General features: G+C 45.7%; 5 protein-coding genes across 5 annotated transcripts; 2 read left to right on the top strand and 3 right to left on the bottom strand.

The window, feature by feature from the left end:
* Nucleotides 1-2,651: 2,651 nt before the first annotated feature.
* On the bottom strand, nt 2,652-5,309 carry C922_04204 (DNA mismatch repair protein MLH1; the record flags this gene model as incomplete). Its single annotated transcript, XM_008819789.1, has 1 exon — nt 2,652-5,309. One exon carries the CDS (start codon nt 5,307-5,309, stop codon nt 2,652-2,654), a length of 2,658 nt encoding a protein of 885 aa, XP_008818011.1.
* Nucleotides 5,310-6,234: 925 nt separating this feature from the next.
* C922_04203 (hypothetical protein) lies at nt 6,235-10,612 on the top strand (the record flags this gene model as incomplete). The annotated part of the gene is made up of 2 exons (XM_008819788.1): nt 6,235-10,102; nt 10,329-10,612. 2 exons carry the CDS (start codon nt 6,235-6,237, stop codon nt 10,610-10,612), a joined length of 4,152 nt encoding a protein of 1,383 aa, XP_008818010.1.
* A 1,084-nt stretch (nt 10,613-11,696) lies between these two features.
* C922_04202 (hypothetical protein) lies at nt 11,697-12,599 on the bottom strand (the record flags this gene model as incomplete). Its single annotated transcript, XM_008819787.1, has 2 exons — nt 11,697-11,918; nt 12,222-12,599. 2 exons carry the CDS (start codon nt 12,597-12,599, stop codon nt 11,697-11,699), a joined length of 600 nt encoding a protein of 199 aa, XP_008818009.1.
* Nucleotides 12,600-15,227: 2,628 nt separating this feature from the next.
* C922_04201 (AP-1 complex subunit sigma-1) lies at nt 15,228-15,800 on the top strand (the record flags this gene model as incomplete). The annotated part of the gene is made up of 2 exons (XM_008819786.1): nt 15,228-15,409; nt 15,515-15,800. 2 exons carry the CDS (start codon nt 15,228-15,230, stop codon nt 15,798-15,800), a joined length of 468 nt encoding a protein of 155 aa, XP_008818008.1.
* Nucleotides 15,801-16,357: 557 nt separating this feature from the next.
* C922_04200 (TNF receptor-associated protein 1) lies at nt 16,358-18,988 on the bottom strand (the record flags this gene model as incomplete). The annotated part of the gene is made up of 1 exon (XM_008819785.1): nt 16,358-18,988. One exon carries the CDS (start codon nt 18,986-18,988, stop codon nt 16,358-16,360), a length of 2,631 nt encoding a protein of 876 aa, XP_008818007.1.
* Nucleotides 18,989-21,129: the final 2,141 nt, after the last annotated feature.

Raw genomic sequence — 21,129 nt, 5'->3', positions numbered from 1 at the left:
AACATATATATGCGCAACGGATGAACAAGCAGAGTGGAGATATTGGTTGCTCAGTTGGGAGGGGCATATAAACGTTCAGCACAGCGAAGTTGGTAGGCTTCTCTCAGTACGTACATCGATCTATCGCATTTGTAGCATTCTTTTACTTACTTGAAGAGGGGCGGCAGCAAATGAAACCAAGGAAATGGGGGGTAAAAAAAAATAAGATAAAATAAAAAAAAATAAAACAAAATATGTTAAGAGCAAAACTTTTTTTTTAAAAAGGCTTCTTATAAGGATGAGGGGGAGAAAAAAAAAAAAAAAAAGGCAACTTCGATGGAGTGAAAATTACGTTTATGTGAAATGGATGGGAAAAATAAATAAATAAAATAATCAAGAAAGAACTCGAGAACTCGCTTAACAGGAACAGTAAAAGGAAAAATACAAAAATTAAAAATTACCCCTTTCCCCCAAATTGCGTAAGTTGGTAGGTATACAATCCTTGGCGAAGAAAAATTGTTGACTGGTGGAGTATAGTATATAGTATGGTATTTTTTTTTTTTTGTATGCCTTCTTTGGTTATAGGGGGAAGCCTTTTTTTTTTTTTCTTTTCCATCTCCGTGTGGGGTATTCTGTTACGGATACAGCGCAAATGGGTGATTTATGCGTGCGGAATTGTATGGCAATTTTTTTGAGGCAATCTTTGCGGCCATCTTTGCGAAAGTTTTCTTCCTTAAATCCACGCGGCACTCTCGTGTGCACTGCGGCAGGCATACGTTGCGCGTACCTACCTCCGGGGGAAGAACAAGCATGGAGAGTGACCTGCCGCACGGTACTGCTAACTCGCACGCACAGTGCCCTGGGAGTAGAAAATACTACCCCCCCTTCTCAATTCATTTGTATGCGCCGTTTTTCGGGGCCGATCAAGCGTACATATGACAGGGCCAATGCGTATTCTAAGCGGCATATAAATTAAGCATATATGCGCAGGTACGCAACGTACTCCTTCCCATCCTCGCTGCCTATGTAGCGGAGGAGTGCCGTGCGCACATGAGCAACACATGTGACAGGAGGCTGGTGTGAGTGGGGAGCGATCCTCTGTGATAATATAATACTCCCCTACGCAGCAACGGTGCAGGCGCGGGGACGCGAACGGAAAGTACCGTGTCGAGTAGCCCGTGGTGGCTATCTGCACGGTGATCGAGGTGTTGACCAATAGGATGGCACGCTACGTTAGGTGAAGTAGCCGACGTGCGTTGTGGGTGTGACCAAGGTGACGACGAAGCTGAGGAATGCTTTCTATCTTTTGGCACCGTTACTGCCAATTTGTTTGGAAGTAAAAAAAAAATTCCCCCTTTGCCGCGTTGTTTTGCTGCCACACGAGAATGGAGCAGTTTGCCCATTTTTAACAGTGTAAGGAGAATTTCATTCTTGCCTATAATGGCCACAAACGTTTCGGGACGATGCCAAGTGTTATGGGACCCCCCAAAAAAGGCGTCCCTATAATAACCTCTGCCTTTTACGTTGGTTGGTATGAGGGGAAAACGCCAAAAGGTGGGTAAAGTAAACGCGTACTGTTGTAGAGTTTTCACGCTATGCGAGCTTCACCCCCGTGAGGCAAATGAATGCGAAGTCTCGATAGACCCTATGGAAGGAGCCCAGTACGGTGGGCATAGGGTTCGATTCGCGCCTGTGTCCGCATTATCTCTACATGTTTACGTAAAGAAGAGCAGGTTATGTACACCCGCGGGATGCAGCTGCAGGTTTGTTCCCCCCGTCGGTAATTCCCCATGCGATGGTTTAAACTTTTACATTACCGAGTTCCCATGTTGCTGTTTTTGGCAACTTCTGAATGAACGTGCCCGGGAATGCCCTCTCCTGTTTGCCCCTCCACATGGGCCCGCCTGATTTGGCTCGCAAAAATTATGAACAGGTCAGAATTTTTTTCCTAAAATAGAGGAAAAATAGCCAAAATGGGGCAAAACCTCCTGGCCAGAAAAAAAAAAAAAAAAACAATACCCACTTTACGGGCATCACATTGGAGTGAGTAGCCAGCCCAACGTCGGATGGGTAGTACTTGGCTTCTCATTCCAAAATGGATCACATACGCCACATCCGGTGTGCACATAGGAAGCAGCACCCAGCGGTTCGTCAGAGGTGTCCCTTTGTGTACACTCGGAAGGGGAAACACTTCTTCTCTCCGTTTTGGCTGACCCATTGAAGCGCTGCATTTTTGCAGAATAGCACGTGTCGTTAATGTAGTTCTTCCCCTTTTTAGTGACACTACTTGGGTGATTTTCCCATGGCGCAAGTATAATGATGACCATGTTGGATCCTCCCCCCAATGGTCAAATTTAACCCAATTGGGTTAAACCACCGTTCACACTTCTCATTTGGTGGAGAAAGACGCCACCGTGACGAGGTTGGAGTTGACCAAGGAAACACGTCGTGAAGGAGAAGGAAGGAGAGGAGGGGAGGAGCAAGTGTATAGAACAGACGCTAGACGTTTAAAAGTTCGTCCGTTTTTCCGTCATGGGTGGAAATGTTCTAGGGAGCTGTCTTAAAATGGGTCCCTTCGGATCGTCCAATTGGGAGAGGGATTATTTTCTTCTTTATGTCACGGTTGAGCGTACCATCTCCATTGTGCATCCTTCCAGTGAGGATTCCCCCTCCTAGCAGCGCTCGAATATCTTGTAGAGCTGCTTGAGGGAGGTCAGCTCGATGATGTACCCATTGGTGGAGAATGTGCCAGGGACCTTCATCACGCTGTTCAACTGAATCATGGGGAAGAAGTATTTTTCAAAAACGAGGTTTATATTTTTGGAGGCCGCCAGATGTTTATTGACATCCACAACGGTTTCGTCCCCCAAGACATTTTCGAAGTGGTAGCTTTGGTCGTCACTGTCTACCGGGGGTTCTTCTCCCCCTTCGGTGGCCGCCTGACCCTGTAACATTTGTATTTCTTTCTCCTTCAGCATGAGTAAGTCGTTTTGGTATGTCCACTCCTTATCATCCAGCAGTGTCACTTTAGAATAGAAATTGGCGATCAAGTAGCATATGCCGTTGATGCAGTTGAGTTCTTTCTCATAATCGATCTGAGTGGCTAGTCTTAAGAAGAGTAGAGGGAGGAACTCTTGTCCAGGAAAATACTCCCCACAGCACGCAGGGAAGGTACACACACACCCGTCCTCAATAATGAGGGAAAAATAATCAGCATACATTTCCTCATAGGAGTAAAACACTTGTTCCAGCTCGTTACAGATCCTTTCCATGTTCTTTGTGACGTAGTCTGGATTTTCGAAATAACCTGACTGAGAGTTGCTCATCGCTACTAGTAACAAATCGTAGAGAGGAATTGGAGGGTCGAATTTGAAGGGCGGGATTCTGCCAATTCGATTAAGAATCGATTGGTAGGTGATTTCTTTTATGATTAGTGGCATTTTTATCATGAGGAGTTTGTCTTTGTACTGAATGAGGCTGTGTAAGTTATCCACTGCTCCAACGTATATGGAGTTTCTCAAACATTCGGTCAGTTCTTTTTTCTCCTTTTCCTTGCAGATTTTTCTGAGCTTCCTAACGCTGCTTATATCATCACATTCACATGGGTAGAATCGGTCGTACTTGGTACTGCTCACATGCTTTTCCACGTTGGCGTTGAAGAGAGCCGGCTTGGGTGCTTCCAATTTTTGAATTTCGTACTCCTTGTCCTCGAACACCACCATCGCCGTGTCTTCATCGTTGTTCGCCGCGTCCTTCTTCACGAAGTAATTCGTCAGGGTGATTTGCCTGTGATCCGTGCGCACCCGTCTGGTATCTAAGGGCTTCTTAGGGGCAGTGCCGGCGGGGGGTGGAGTGTCCCTCTCGACATCGCCTCTTCCTTGGTTCGTCGCAGTACTTTCCTCCCTCTTCACCTCCACCTTCATGGAAGACACGTCGAACTTTGTTTGCACCATGTTGACCGTGGGCGCCCCGAAGCTCCTCGCGTTGTGGAAATTTTTGAGGAACTCCTCAATGCGCTTCGAAATGAGCATTGCTATTTCTTCCTGGTAGAGGAAGTGTACTTCCTTCTTCGTCGGATGGACATTCACATCCACTATGTCGTACTTGAGCCGTAGGGAGAGGTAAACCCAGGGGTAGCTTCCCTTAGCAAGGAAGTTAGCATACTGATTTTCGCACATGCGCTTTAGTATCCCCGATTCGACTAGACGGTCGTTTATGAAGAAGATATAACTTCCCTTCTTCCCTCCATAGGTAGGGTTACTTATCAGCCCATAGCATTTGAAGAAGGTAGGGATCTTCTCTTTCATGAATATGCAACTGAGCTCTTTGGAGATATTCCTGCCATATATCTTTTGTATGGTTAACTTTACATTGTTCAAATTCGTTTCGTAATTTATGTCGAGGTGTTTCTCTTCGTCGAGGATTTTTCTCTCCATTTCTGTATATGTGTATGTCTCTGTGGGGGTGTCATTCGAGACGGTACTACTCCCCCCATGTGAGAGGTCAATCTGCCCTTCGGGATCCTCCCCCATTGTTGTGAGCTCCTGGAATAGTTCCTTCCGCTTCCCTTTGATAACGTATATGCCTCCAATTCCACCGATCCCTTTACCCACCCCTTGAGTATTCAGATCGACGGTGTTACTGAGCCATTTCTTACACGTGAATACAACATGGGGATAATGAATGGCATACTTCTGCAACACTTCGAGACATTTATTGTATTCGTCATTATGATTTAGAGACCTTAGTCTAGCATTCATATTGTAAAATAAATCATCGAACCGTATGATGGTTCCATCTTTGCCTGAACAGACGGTGGGTTCTTCTTGTGTTGGTTTCCCATCCTTATAGGAACAGGTGTAGCAGAAGGGGGCATCCCTCTTCTTCGTCGTTATGGTCAAATAGGAGACGTGCGAAATGGAGGATAATGCCTCTCCTCGAAATCCGAAAGTTTTAATTGACCGGATATCTTTATGGTTCGTTATCTTGCTTGTCGTGAATCGTTCGCATACAATTTGAAGGTCATCTTTATGTATGCCATCTCCATTGTCTATTATTTGTAGTGATTTCAGTCCTCCCTTGTTCAGGTGCACACTGATTCTCGTTGAGTTCGCGTCCAGACTGTTTTCGATCAACTCCTTTAACGCGTTGCATGGACGGATAATGACTTCTCCGGCTGCGATTCGGTTGATGTCTTCCTCCGCCAGTTTGATGATACGCCTATCGCTGGACGGGCAGTTGCTCACACCGCCGCTGCTCCCGCCGCTGCTCCCGCCGCTGCTCCCAACGCTGCTCCTGCCGGCACTCCTCACTGTGTTATGTTCCTCCATGTGGCCAACGTGATCCACGTGTCATTCACGGAGATGCTGCACTGCAGATGACTCTCCAGGGGTAGTGATCATCGTGGTATGTATATCCCACCTGGTATGTATTCTCTTATAGGTTGCTATTCTTCGCCTTTTTTTGTAAAGCCACGAATAGCATTATGGCGAAATGGTAGTCCGTCGCTGCTAAATCTGGACGACGAGGAAGCGCTCACTCCGCTATGGCCTCCTCTCTACGGAGCTCTCCCCATATGCATATATGCAGAGATGGGGGAGACTATCGTGGAGTAAAAAAGAAAGAAGAAAAAAAAAAAAAAAAAGGCGCATCAATCAGCCTTCACCACCCACGCTTTTTTAACCCCTTCAAATGAAGGCACCTCAGTTGTAATGCACTTATTTTTATGCTGCATTTTTTTTTTTTTCTCCCCTTTGTGTGTACTCCCACTGCGCACCTTTCGCTGCAGCGACGGGGCGCCGCGGCTCGTCTGCCTCTGCTTTGTCGTCCCTGGCCTTCGCAAAAAAGGCTACGTCGCGATTGCGCGTCCCTCCGGGGTATTTTGTTGCACACTGTTTCTGTTTCGTCACAAAGGTTTTGCTATATATCTTGTCATATATTTTGTTATATATTTTGTTATATATTTTTTTGCATTTCTTTTGGCGTTTCTTCTTCCCTTTATTTTTGCGTTTCCTTTTGCGTCTCTTTTTCCGTTTTATTTCTTCCCTTTGGAGTCTCTCCGGGGGGTCGCGCGGAAAAAAGGCTTTCTTTTCTTTAGACAAACGGGGAGAGCGCGTGAACAAACGTCCAAGTGGACACATGCGTATGCCCCTATACTATTTCTTTGTTTTTTTGTCACACCCTTTGGGATGATTTATTTGGCGCACCTTTTTGTGACTCACCGCCTCCTCGCCGCTTCCTCACCGCTTCCTCACCATGCTGAGCGCAAAGAATAAGTTCGAAATTGCTAGGAACAGGTCCTGCAGCAGCATAAGAGAAAATCTGATGTGTTCGTCCGTTATTTTGAAAAACTCAAGCTGCCTCCTAAAGAGCAGCAACCCGTTTGAGAACAGCACACCGTTGGACAGGCGGGGTGAAGGCCTCCAGGATGATGTGGCTTCCCCGGAGGAGGGTCCACTGAGAGAGAGAAATGCCAAGGAACTGCACCAGTATGTGTACGCAAGTGAAGTCAACCCCGACGATGGGGTTGTCTTTATGTCAAAGGAAGGTACACAGGACCACGACGTGAATAATGAATTTAGAAAGGGGATTCTCTACGACAAGATTATTATGTCCAATAGAACATACAACACTGCCGTAGACAGTGTGCATAGCAACTTCCAGACAAACAAACTAGAGAATGTCCTTAATTCGATAAAGTTTGAGGAAAACACGAATATTAAAATTCCGCCCTATTTGAAGAACTCCCCCTTGCATGTCCTGTACCCCGAGCTGGATTACCTCCAAGGGGCAACAGCGGAGGAGCGACCGGAAGGACGAGACGACGCGGGGGGTGGGGGGCAGCCAGATCAACCTCTACCTCAGCAATCGCTGCCTCAGCAACATCTGTCCCCCCTCGCGCAAAACAAAAGCCTCAACACATACCTCAGGTACACCCTAAACAACAGCCACACGACAGGGAGAAACCGAATGTATGACTATTTCGAATCGAAGAGAAAAAACATGGTGGAGATAGCCAATCCGAACGATCTGAATCATACACTGCTTTATACGAAGAAGAACAACCCGAAAGAGCTGATATTCAATTTGTACAAAAACAGGTACGTCACGAGCAGCAGCAATCACACAGACAATGAGCTGAACACACTCAATACGCTTAAGAGGTTGAAAATGCCCGTCATCGAAAAAAACGAAAAAGGGGAACATCTTCCTCCCATTGCATCTGAAGTTAACGCCAAAAGGAGAGTGAACCTTTTACAAAATGGGGACACCAGTAAAGACAGGAATGAGGAAGGTAAGAAACAAGTGAGTAAGGGAAGCAAACCAAATTATACTGTATCTCTTATTGATATGTCCTCTTTCGAAAAGGCATCCATAAAAACAGTCCACCTTAGTAGTCAGAAAACTGGAGGGGAAAAAAAAAACATATTTCAACTCACCAAAAAGGCACGCAAAGATGTACAGGTGCAAACTAATGACGACGATTTTGAGAAAGCTGCTAAATGCGATGTGGACTCCGATGTTGAGCGTGTCATCAGTATACTGGAAGGGAAGAAGAATGCTTCCCCGGAAGATACGCAGGGGAGTAATTCACCTTGGAAAGGGGAAAAAGGGAAGTTCTCCATTTCGTACTGCGATTTGAAGGGGCCAGACGGGAGCGGTGAAGAGACGCAAAGTCGAAGTGATGACAGTGGGGAAGCGGACAAATCGGACGAAGTGGAGGACGTGGACAAAGAGGACGAAGTGAACAAAGCGGAAAAAGCCGCCAAATCCGCCAAAGCGGTAGTGGCGATCACGGAGACACATGCTAGCACCAACACAGATGCAACGTCTTTCAAAAGAGTGTCACGGAATGGCGACCCCGGAATGACCCAAGTTATGCAGAATTACAAGCAGTTTCTGCGAACGAGAAGATCCCGTGGGGGACTAAATGGGACCATATTAAAAGAGCAGTTAAGCGAACCCCGTCGAAATGGCCCCTTTATAGGGGGGGTGACTCATTTGAACGGGGCCAAAGCATCACCTCGCAGTCGTAACGATGGGGTGAAAGAACCAAGTGGATGGGATGGGAGACCCCCCCGAAGATATAATCACATGGATAAGTTAACTATGGGATGGTCTAGTCCCCTAGCAGGAGGACAACCCCCACTCTACCTCGATGGAAACGTGAACAAAGCAATTCTGATCCCGAAGGGTTACCCCCCCTGGGTTTACAAGGCACCAGGAGAGACCCCTACTAGTGCATCCCTCACTGGGTCTAGAATCCGTAGGGAGAGCTTTCCCACATATAATGCTGATACCTATGACCCCTCCATTGGGAACTTTCCCGATGTTTGCCTCAACGAATTGAGAAATTCTGAGCCCAGACCTAGCAGAGTATGTGTGTACATTAAAAATATTGCCCCGAGGGGACCCATCCAAAGCTGTGATACAGATCGGTCTGGCGAGGAAAGAAAAGCTGCAACCACATCTGATGAGGAATTGGAGAAGGAGAAAATCACAAACGATCTGCTTCAGAAAAAATTCTACATTGAAAGGAAAAGGAAGCTCTACGAAAAGAGGAAGTTCGAAAGGGCCATTGCCAGCATGATGGAGAGGAGAGCTCTGTTGAGGGAAAGGGCAAGGGACAAGTACAGCCGTCTGGTGAGTGACCATTCTGAGGTTGGCAGCCATCGTGTCTATGGTGACGCTTCTGACGAATCTCCCAGCAGCGCTGAGTGGGAAGGCGCTACCCTTTCAAGAACCCTCAGACGTGAAAGGCATCGTCCAAGTGGAACGTACAATATGACGCTTCTGTCTGGGGCCTGGAGGGATACAACCCGGGGGGGCCACAAGAAGGGTCACGTCAGCAGCTTCAGCAACGTGAACTTGTACTCCTCAAATGAAGAGTCGGACGGTGGCTTCGGCAAGAGGGAGCACAAAGCAGCGCGGAATTGCAGTGAACAGGCTGGAAGGAGAAGAGTGGGTAGCCAACTGGTCCAGTTGGGCGAGGCAGGAAAACCAGACCAATCAGGAGAACCAAGCGAACACAACTCCGTTAACACCGCCTCACCGAGAAGACCCCTCGACGCGGCAGTAAAGGAAAGACGCTCCCATAAGCTGACAAATGGACGAAGCAACCGGGGAGCCGCCCAAAAGTCCATCCCCAACCTTATCCCCAAGTTTTTCTCCAAATCGTGGAGGGGGAGAGCCGGCCGATACGCCGCGAACAATAAAAGGCTCAGGTCGCTGTCCTATAAAAACAGGGTATCCACATTGACCGTCCTAGAAAAAAGCATCCAACCATTGAAGGCTCACGCAAGGAGGAATGTTATCCTTGGGGAGAACATAAGTGATGAAGAAAGTGACATCATTCGGAGGGAAATCAAAAAGTGTGTAGAGCGCGGTGGCTATGCAGGATCGGGCGACGAAACGGAGGATGAGTCAAGTGGGGGAAGAACAGACGAAGGGAAAAAAGACCTCATGGATGAAAACAAATCCGGTGAAGATGAACAAAAAGGTGGAATAAAAATTACCTATCATTTAGGAAGCATCGTGAAGAAGGGTAATCCCACTTCACATGAATGGATTAACACGGAAGATACGTTCATATCTCCACTAAATGAAACGAAACGACACATCGATGAGAGTCAGTACGATCGTAATGAGGAGCAGAAGGACGAGCAAAGATGCGAACGGGGGGACGTACAAACAAAAAATAGGGAAAGGGAAGGCGATTCCTATTCAAGCACACGGAGGGACGAAAAGAGGGAAACCTCCCCCACCGTAGGAAAAAACACAATGGGAATCAGCTCAGTTACAAATGGTGACTCTGAGAACAGAGAAACCAACAAATCGGATAGTCTATTCAGAGTAAAAGTAACAATAAAGAAAGGTGGTGAACGAGGAATGCAATTAGACAAACGGAGTAGTAACATGGAGGACGGTTCCAATCCTAATCGCTATGTTTTACATGAGAATGTACAGAGTATGGATTCTTCTTCCTACAAAGGAAATGCAATCAATGGATACACCAGACGGATAGCATCGATACCGAAAAAGAAAGGAAATTTCAGCGACACGGAAGTGGCCACTAGGAAGAGAAATTTGGAAAGGCTGGCAAAGAAAGGGGATGAGTCCAATGGTAAAATGGCAACCTCGAATGAGGAGATCACCTGTTGTTTGCCTGTTCGGCAATTAATTTGTGGCGCGTGAACGAATGCACAGTAGCGTGTGCAGCACCATGCCTCCTTAGGAACCCCCACGTGCGCACGCGTTCATGACCCTTTTATTTTATTTATTTTATTTCATGTTTTTTTTTTTTTTTTTTTTTTTTTTTTTTTTTTCTTTTTTTTTGCGACCCCCTGCAGAGCACCCCAGTAGGAGAACCTTCCTGAGGAAGAACGATGGCCACGGAGGTGGAGACTATTTAAAGCTCAAGCAAAAAGATTCCGCAAATATGCGAAGCCAATCGCATGAGAAGTTTGGCAACCAGGTGGAAGGAAACAGGGAGACATTACCCCGTAGTGATTTCACCCGTAAATGCGACTCACCCCTATGCAAGGGTCGATCAAACGGAACGGCCCAGCTGCTAGACTTGGAACGTATCGACCCCAACAAGTGGATACAGAAAATTTTCGGAGATACGCACTGAAGTTACGCGGCACAGGGAGAGGTCGCACAAAACACAGACACCTTACCCTGTGTATGTGAAGAAGATATATGCATCTCTGTCATTGTCTAATCGTTTATACGCCTATGCAGTAGGTACACAACTGCAACAGTAACGTTTAGCGGTAGGGTATGCATCTTCCGATCGACACATACATTGCGTCTTGTGCTCCTGCATCACGGAAATGTTTCCTTTTTTTATATTTCTCTAGCATACCAATAGGTGAGGAATCTTCAGCCCCGCTTGGGAAATCCCTACACAGTGAAACGTTGCAGGTTTTACTTTGTTGCACAACGATACTGTACACTTCGCTGCGATGCACACTACGTTGCATACATTTGACGGATGGCGACAAAGGGGGCCAATTTTAAAACAGACTTGCATTCGAAAAAAAACAACACGTGATTAATTCACGAAAGGGTTAATTAGTGGAGTGTTCCGGACAGGGAGAGGAGCTTCATCAATAGGGCATACTATATGGGGAGTATTTCGAAAAAGTGGCTGCGCTGGGGATACGACCAAGCGCAGGCTGACTCACTCCCACTGGGGGGAAAACTTGAATGAAAAAAAAAAAAGGAAAAAATGCCGAAAAAAAGAAGGCCCAAAAAAAATAAGAAAAAAGAATCGACGAAAAGAAGGTATAAAAACAAGGGGTACACAGAAATCAGAAAAAAGAAAATAAAACAGACTGGATAAGCGAATGGGGAGCTGTCGTAAAAATGGACACAATTTATTTTACCAAAATGGAAGGCGGGGGGTAGTAGCATAAAATCAAGTGCAGAATTATGTGGCTTAAAAATATATATCGGTACGAACGGAATGGAGTGGTGAGAAAAAGGGGCCGAGCGGCCGGGTAGAGTTGGACGCGGGCGATGTGGGGTCATCAGATGGAGCGGAGTGGCAGATTGTCCGATTGGCAGATTGCCCGACTGGCAGATTGCCCGATTGGCAGATTGTCCGATTGGCAGATTGTCCGATTGGCAGATTGTCCGATTGGCAGTATTATCGCATCACGCGCAGCGCACGAAGAGGAGTAGCTCCTCCAGCGGTTTGTACCGTGCGACGCCTATCGTTTCTTTCTCTCGTGTTGCTTCCAGTCAAAGGAGCTCAGGGCAAGCTCGATTTCGTACGCGTCGGCGGGCAATTTCCCGTTATACTTTAAAATTTCCTTTTCCTTGTGCAAGAAAAGGCCATTGTTTAGATCTAGCACGAGCTTCCCGTTGAACGGGCCTTCGCCGTAGTCACCCTTTTCGAATTCGACGGTCAAGTCGCCCTTGTTCACTGTGCACTGTGGGGAAAGAAAAGAGAAAAAACACACCAAATATATATATATGTGTATATGTATGCGCCTATGTACAAGTGCAAATGTGCGCAAAGTGTGCACTTTCGCCTGACCCGTTCATATTTTTTTCCCATTTATTATGTAAAAAAGAAAAAAAAAAACAGCTAGCCATTTGGCAGACACATCTTCCATACTGCAGAGGGGTAGACCCACAAACGACTCAATTCTGCTGGCGCGGTTTGCTCATTTGTTACGCATTGGCGTAGCATAAACATGCAGCCGCCTCCACCCCTCTTTTTTTCGAATTACCTTCTTTATTTTCGCGCCCAAGGAGTTTTGGACGGCCTGCGTGAGGTCCTCCTCCGGGAAAGTCTGGGCCAGCCCTACATAATTATAATATATTTCGTTCACTATTAATTCTAGCTCTTCCTTCTCCTCCGTAAACCAGTTGGTTGACATGAGTAGCGTCAAAAGGGAAATGATTTTGTAGTAATCCTTTTTGTCTTTTTCTTTCTCCATCTCGGCTACTTCGGTCCACTGTTCATATACATTATTTACAATGTCCCAAATTTTTTTTTTATCATTTTCTGATATGGTTTCATTTTCCAAAATTTTGGTCATATCTCTAATAAGTTCACACATATCATTTGGGTATACATAATCGGACGATGCCTTCAACCCCTCCATATTTTCCTTTCCCACTGGGGATTTTTTCACAAAAAAATTGCTCTTAGTTTGCTGACGCGAAGCTGTGGGTGATGGACGTATTTTTGTTGTAGAATGTTATGTGATTCTCTGGAAGAACTGGATTGCCTCATTGCATCCCTGTTGCTAGGGTTTCTTCCTCTTCACGGGAGCCAACAGATTGTTCGATCGCGGCCCGCTACTGGTTGGGCCTGGCTCTTTGATTCGTTGTCGTGTTGGGCAGTCAGTCGAGATCATTCGTTCAATATCTCGTTAGTAAATCGTTTATTGCTTGTTAGTAACTCTTTCGTGGATCGTTCCTCACCCGATTGATCACCCAATTCGTCACTTTTCTACGCGCTTCTTTTTGCTCGTCCGTCATGCAACAGGGGACCTGCTAAAATGCGAATCTTTCAATGCATCGAATAATTACTCCCTCTGCCTTCGCCTTTTTTTTATCAAAATGCGTGCGGCCAAGAGAGAAAACGGATAAAATTTCTACATACGTATGGGCTGCACTGTGCTGTATTGCACTGTACTGGACTGTACAATATATGCTTAAATAGATGAGCGCGCTTTTTACGCATATGTAACTGCACCAAGAAATGAAACGCTTACAATGGGTGCCATCAAACGGAAACTTACAAAAACGAGGCATACAAAGCATACGTTCGGGTCCATGCCTTTGGATAGTAATGCTATGTATAACCTCTTCGTATGCATTCCTGTAGAAGAGCACGTATCCAGATGGTGCGGTTAAAAATGTATATATAGAGGAATTCCAACTGGGAGATTGCTGTTTTTTTGTTCTTTTTTTTGTATAGCTTTTTTTTAAGATTCTTTTTTTTTCAAAAAAAAAATGAGTACAAAATATAGAGGAACAGGAAACATCCAATAAAAGAAAATTTCCCACCGTTCAATGGAAATTTTAATCCGTAATTTACCAGCGATTCGAAATATTTTCCGCTCCTCGTGAAGCAAAGGATGATGGGGTTAAAGGATATACGACATAACAAATGGGTCAACAATATTATATAATGGAAAAATAGGAGGCAACACTGCCACATGTTTGATTAAAAGGAAAAAAAAAGACCGTGAACCTGGCGAATAGAGCAGATTTAAGCCACTCGTTTTTCATTTTTATCTCACTTTGCAAATTCTTTTTTTTTTTTTTTCTCCAACGCACGAATTTGTGTTCCACACTTGGTCAACTTGGCTTTTTAAATTGTATATATATGTGTCCTCTAACGAGAGGTAGGGAAAAATTAAAACGGAAGCTTTTTTTACCCGCGTTGCGCTTAGCATCGGGTGAGTAATATCCATTTTGGGAGTGTTGCTTCGTTTTTCTTTTTTTCTTTTTCCGCATCAACCGTGCAAACTGTTATGTCAGAAAAATGCATTTTTCTCAGTATTGACATGAGAAAGGAGTCAATTTGCAGAACTACCTGCAAATGTTAAGTATGGAAGAATGTGCAGCAACTAAGGCGAAGTGGCTACCTTCAATCGTGTAATCTCCCCATTCGTTTGTGCGATCCCTAGTTACGCGGTGAAGCGTTGATCTGGTGGACCAAGCGGGCGAGAAAAAGACCACTTGGATTTGTTTCCACGGATGGGTACACAGAGGTCTACCTTAACAGACACAGCAATTTTTCCTCATCCATTTTTACTCATCTGTGAAAGTGATACCGAATTATCCCCCATGACAAATTTGTTACGTTCTTTTTTCTGCGCCCCGTTCCGTCCTTTCGAAAATTACCTATGAAACGGTGCTGTCATAAGGTTGGCTCAAAAAAAAAAAGGTGCATGCAGGTTGATAGGGGTTGTACTCTCCTGAAGAGGACTAAACTTACTGGACAGGAAAGCGTATTGGATGGAAAAAAACAGATCACCTCCCTCCTTCCATCTCACAGTTGATTCTCACCAAATGGAGGTAACTCCCTCCGTTCGTCTGCCAAAGGTGAGCCACCCCTCTGCTGACTGACAAACTGTTATCGATCTGCGCTGGGAAGTTTTTGCTGCTTGTGGGAGCCACGTCAAACTGGATTTCCCCAAAATTGTTTCGTTATGCATGAGGGTGAAAATGATTTGCCGCCTCGCCACCCACCCCCCACACTCAGGCTATTTCTTTGCTTTAAATTCTTTCTTTACTAGACAACGGTGACGGGGGTCAAGAGGTATTTTTTTTTTCTTTTTTTTTTCACAAAGAGGGGCACATCCCGTTGGGGGACTTCACATCGCGACAAAACGGAGCTAGGGATGGTCCATAACTGTATGCATAATACATAACTACGCGTTGAGGATTTTTCCTCCGCTTAAAATTTTAACAGCCGTGAAAAGTTGGTGCTTGCCTAACGCGCTCTTTTTTTTTTTTTTTTCTTTTCTGTCGTTCAGCTGCTTAACTTTTTTTCTTCACCCCCCATTTTTTGCCTGTTCCATTTTGAGGGACGCGAAACTGCACGTTTGGTTGAAGCTTCCCAGGAAGGCGCAAAATAAAAGCACATCAGTTCGCATACATATGTATACATGCCAAAAGTAGATATATAGGTACATAGTTCCCTCTTTGCTGCTTTCCTTCGACGCGCCGCCTGATTTTTCCTGCTTTCTCTGCCCGCACTTACACCCTCTCGAAGTATGATTCACTTCGTGCTGCTCATCAGTCGGCAGGGGAAAACGAGACTAGCGAAATGGTACATCCCATTGTCGCAAAAGGAGAAGGCGAAAATAATTCGGGAGACGTCCCAGATTACCCTGAACAGGACGCCCAAACTCTGCAACTTTGTCGAGTGGAGGGAATACAAGCTCGTGTTTAAAAGGTTTGCCCACTTGTGTTCCTGAGTGAATGAACGCATATGAGGAAGCGCCCAAGACGGTGTGCTTCCACCCCCCACATTTGCTTCCATCCCCCTATGTGCTTCCAGATACGCCAGCCTCTTCTTCATCGCGTGCATCGACAAAGGAGACAACGAACTAATTACGCTGGAAATCATCCATCACTATGTAGAAATTTTGGACAAGTACTTTGGCAATGTGTGTGAGTTGGATTTAATATTTAACTTTCACAAGGCGTACTATCTGCTGGACGAGATCCTAGTGACAGGGGAACTGCAAGAGAGCAGCAAGAAGAACATCCTGAGAGTGGTCTCCGCGCAGGACTCCCTGATGGAGGAAAGCAAGAGTAGCAAGAAGTTGGGATCGCTCATTTGAGGGAGGAAGCAGTTGGCGTGCCAAATGGGAAGCACACTGACTTCGTCTCACTGCTAGGCGAAGTGGTCCCCTCGCTCAAGGATGCAGAGGTGGATGGTACGTGTGACCGCTTTTGTAGGTTTGCCCATTTTTCGCCCTATCCAACTGGTCACGCCATCCCCGGGTAAACTTCTTTTTTTTTTGTGAAATATCCTTTTGCAGGCGGGGGCGCGTTTATGTTTTTCCAACTTATTTGAAAAGTTTTAAAGCGTCGTTTTTTTTTTTTTCATTTAAAGGTTATTTTTAAGAAGGCGTCTGTTTAGAGAGTCTGTCCAAGACGTCTCTTAAACGCGTTTGTTGAGAGCGTCCCCGCGGGGCACGCAGGAGGAAAAAAAAAGAAAAAAACATTTACAGTGGTACGTAATGCTACAGTGCGTGAAACGGATATGAATAGTTTCCCCCTCTACACCTTTTGGGGGATAAAAATGCAGGTGTATTTTAACAACTTTAGAGTCCCCCCTGGTGCGTAGAGCCCCGTGAACTTGTGCTCACAGACCTGGGTCACTTCGACGCGTGGATCATAATTTGGACGCGTGGGCCTCCTTGGCGGAGTTGTCCTCTTCGTCCGCCTGGGCGGGGCTAGCCTCCGTGGGGGAGAGGACCCTGTCTACGTCGCCCTCGCAGGGGTCCCTGGTGTCGCTCAGTTCATTGGGGGAGTGGTCCTCCTGGACATGGGTCACCCCATCGGCGTTCTTCTCATAATGGTAAGCATACCTCGCAGTGAGCAGAAGCAGTTCATTCAATTTTGTGAGGAGCGAGCGAGGGTCTTCCAAAATGCCCGCAGCGATGCAGGCATTATCATACAGCTGCTGCACTAGAAGCTTTGCCACCTCCTGGTTGGTATTTTTGAGGTGAAAAATCGACGTGACGATGGTATGGGAGGGGTTTAGCTCCAACGTGGCAGGTAAATTATGCAACATGTTATTTTCCTGGAATGAGGCATTCTTCATGGTAGCCTTCATAACCTTCCTCAGCGTTGGGGATAAAAATCCAGTGATCACAGCAGGGGATTCTGTTAAACGGTCGGAGAATTTCACATCTGAGCATTTAGAACCTAAGACGTCTTTGAAATATTTGGCTAACTCACTCTTCTGGGTATCATTAAATATCGCATTTTTCTGTGCCTGGTTGGAAGTTTCGCCCTTGTCGCCGCCTTTAGCCCCGTCCCCCCTTTTGCCATGGAGCAGCTCCTCGTCGAAGTCCTCACTCTGGGAGGAGTCTATAGAAACAAACTTGGCCCCATTAAAGTCCTGCAGATTCATCAGAACAAACTCATCGATTTCTTCAAAAAGAAGAAGAACATCGACCCCCTGTTTTTTGAAAGGCTCCATGTAGGGAGAGGACAAAGCTACATCTAACTCGTTCACGGAGAAGTAGTATATTTTTTTCTGACCGCTTTTAAATTTGTCTACATAATCTTTAAGTGAAATGTTTTTCCTTTCTTGGATGGAGTAAAATCGCAATAGATTCATCAGCACTTTTTTGTAAAAATTGTTTGATGAGTCTTCCAGCACTCCCTCCTTCAGGTAGTAACTATAGTTGGTGTAAAACTTCCGATACTTTTCCTCATCATTTGTGGCTTCTTTCTCTAGTGTTTTCAAAATCTTCGTTACTACTACTCTGGAGATTTTACTTATCAAAGTGCTGTCCTGCATATTTTCTCGGCTGATATTCAGTGGCATGTCCTCGCAATCGATTACTCCCTTGACGAAGTGCAGCCACTTTGGAATTATATTGTCTGCGTTCTTCTTCACTAACACCTTTTTGCAGTAAAGGGAGACTTCAATTTCGTTGCTCTGCTGGAATAACCTCGATGGAGCTTCCTCCGGGATGTAGAAGACGCTCTTTATGGACATTGGCGCGTCGGTTTTGTATAGCACTTTGTACACATATCCCTTCTCATCATCGTAGCTCTTTTTCTTTGTTAAAAATTTGAAAAACCTCGCGTGTTCTTCCTCCGTCACTTGTTCTTTGCACCATAGCGGTTTCTGGTTGTTTATCTGCACTTCCTCTTCGATGAAGCTCTCTGTGTTGTCCCCTTTAGGCGTATCCGCAGCGGTGGTGGCGTCCACTTCTGCCGTGCCGTCGATCGCTGCCCCGTCGATGGCTGCTCCGTCGATGGATTTCTCCCCTTGAAGTCCCTTTTCTTGTGGGAGAGGGGACTTCTCATCCGCCACGTCGTCCCCTTTCACTAAGCGGTTGCTTCCCTTTATGTCCTTCTTCCGATTCACAATATACACTGGGAAGTTAATGAAGGAGGAAAATTTCTCCACAATTTCTTGAACCCTATGGATGTCTGAAAATTCCTTACAGCTGTCCTTAAGGTGACAGACAATTCTGGTACCCCTGGGGAGGTCCTCCACTTCCTTCAGCGTGAAAGTGCCATTCCCATCCGACCTCCAGTGATAACCAACTGAGTTAGCATCATGTGATCGTGTGAACACTTCCACTTCATCTGAAACGACGAAGGAGCTGTAAAATCCAACACCAAACTGTCCTATGATATTATCTGCAGGCTTGGAAATGTCCCCCCTTTCACCTGACTGCTCCGAACAGTTTTTACTCTCCTCAGTTGCGTTACTGCTTTTCTCCTTTAACGCGTTTAGGAAGTTCAGAGAGCCACTTTTCGCTATCGTTCCCAAGTTCTCAATCACCTCCTCTTTGTTCATACCAATTCCGCTGTCCTCAATTATGAACAAATTTCTCTTCGCATCTGCAGATACCTTGATGTGCAGAGGGATCTCAGCCGCTTCATTAGCTATGGTCTCGTCTACACTTCTTATTGACGCTGTTTGAGTGAATCTCCTTTTTTCCAACGCATCGGAGGAGTTACTAATAAGCTCCCTAATGAATACTTCTTTATCAGTATAAAGCGAATGGGCAACTATTTGTAGCAGCTTCTTCGTCTCTGCTTTAAATTCATAGCTTGTTTCCCCTGCGGTGGTAAAATGTTTCACAAATCTTCCACTCTTGCTCAGTTCTTTGGCCATTAATTGAGCGTACCATTTGTTATGCATATTGTTACCGCTGCTAATCTTTCGCAGCCCTCTACACGTGGCCTCCGCTACTCTGTTCTTCGTCTGTGCTTCCACTACCCCGCATGCTTTGTTTATCTGCAAGGTGGATCTGGCAAACTTTGATAGGCTCATGGTTTGCAGTGCGGTTTTTTTTGGTTTGCTCGGTTGCTCAGCTGCGTGGCTCCGTCGCGCTTGGTGAAAGCGGCATACGTACGCGCGGGGGGATGATCCGCGGGTGGGAAAAGCGTCGGCAACGCGTGAGCAAAGCGTCGGCGAAGAATAGGCAAGATGTAGGAAAAACGCTGACAATTTCTTCTGCCAGTGGTATTAAAATATGCTGCTAATCTTGCGAATCTCTTGCGAATGGTTTGAAAATAATTCCAAAATGGCTAACAAATTTTTCGGTCGTCCTTCTCAAAAGGGAGGGCAATTTTTTCTAGCACAACGCGACTTTTTTTCAGCTCTTTTTTTTTTTTATTTTTTCCTTTCACGCACTTGGAGCGTATACCTCGCGTGCTTGCAACTTTGCCACGTCGTGTAGGGGAGGCGCCTCCAATAGCACAGTGTTCTCCCCCTCCGTGGCGACGTCACAGGTTCCACATTTGGTGCGGAGGCTGAGCCTACAGATATATCGCTCCTGTTGCGTGCATTTTTCACTTTTGCATGCGGGTAAAAAACGTACCTATGTGATGATAGCTCCTTATTAAATGAAGAATCCACCCCTGTGAGAAAAACATTTTGAGGGAAAAAGGCCACTTAAACGCACCCACATGGAGGAATTACGTACAGAGAACTACGCGGGTGCATGTAAGATTAAACGGCTGAATGCACCTTGCGCGAGTCCCCCGTTTGATCATCTCGTACCTATGTTACATCGAGGGGCAAAAGAAGGAGGAGGGACAAAAAAAAAGAAAAAAAGGGCACCCTCAAACTAGAGGACAAAATATCAATTTGTTGTACTCTCACATTCTATGAATTGCAACTGAGTTTTATTTTTTTCCCCTGACCGACACAATTGCCGATTCGCTTTCACTGCTACACATAACTTAGTGGGTAATTTTCTTCCATAAAAGTTGGGGAACCACATCAGAAACTATCCCCCCCCTCCCCGTGGGGGTAACTTATTTGTATGGGCCCCAATGAGATGCATGTCCCCCCGTAACGTCAAAATGGAGGAAGCATCACGGGAGTCACATTAAACATGGCGGATGGGAATTCTCCCATCGAAGGGGTTGATAAAAGTATCGACTAGCCAAAATGTTTTATTTGTTTTTTTTTATATTTTATTTTTTTTTTTTTCTTGTGGTCATAATATTTGCACACATTTACGGCGCAATTTTGAGAAAACTTCTTGCCGTTAAGGTGATTTGTTCGGTGTGATATCCCCGTTTGTCCACTACCCGATGGGGGGGTTGAAGATTCAACACGTGTGGAGAGCAGTTCGCCGGAATGGGAAGCACTTTATAGGGACTTCCGTCCACGCGCATGTGTCCGTGTGTACATATAGGCACATTTGTACGTTTATTTGCGCTCCTTAAATCGCCCACCCTTCGCTAGCCCTCCTCTTCGAGAGGCAAAACAACCGACGCGAAAAATAACAAACATGCAGACGGGAAAAGGGAAGGCGCTCGCCCCCCTCATTCCACGAAGCGACGTCTAATGGGAAAACATGTATATATACGGAAGTACATACATATATATATATACATCAATATGTGTAACAACAATGCGGCGAAAAAAAAATGACTTCTTTTTGTTCGTCTCTTCCCATTTGAAAACGAAATTAAGTGTTCCCCCCTAGGGGGTCATCACACAGGAATGAAGCGGACAAACAGTGGTAGGGTTCATCCCGATGACCCATTCAATAAAACAGCGCCCACGCGTAGCTTCTTCCATGGCATGGGTAAAGAGACCACGCATGATGTGGCATTCGTTCCGACATAAAGCTCGTGTGCGTCAGTTCCATTGAAGTAGCTCCTATTAACTCTCATCATTTGGTACACCACGAAGCATCGATTATTTTTCCTTTTTGTTGGGAGATAACCATTTATAGGAGCCCCCTCTCGGCATGAGACTTCTTCAACCTTTGCCAGGTGGGGCGAGTCCACTCCTCGCAGCAAAATTGTTCAAAAGGATGATCCTTGTTGCGCGTAGGAACAAGAACGTACTTCTTTGCAGGAAATCGAAATCGGGCCGGAACTCGACGTGCTCATCGAATTTGTAACCTTATCCGTTTTGTTTTCCTTAACAAAGGGAGAGTTACAAGGAGAAGG

Source organism: Plasmodium inui, assembly GCF_000524495.1.
Source record: "Plasmodium inui San Antonio 1 unplaced genomic scaffold supercont1.20, whole genome shotgun sequence".
NCBI classification, from domain to species: domain Eukaryota; phylum Apicomplexa; class Aconoidasida; order Haemosporida; family Plasmodiidae; genus Plasmodium; species Plasmodium inui.
The sequence above is the reverse complement of the archived record's forward strand: the minus strand, read 5'-3'. Positions and strand labels throughout refer to the sequence as shown.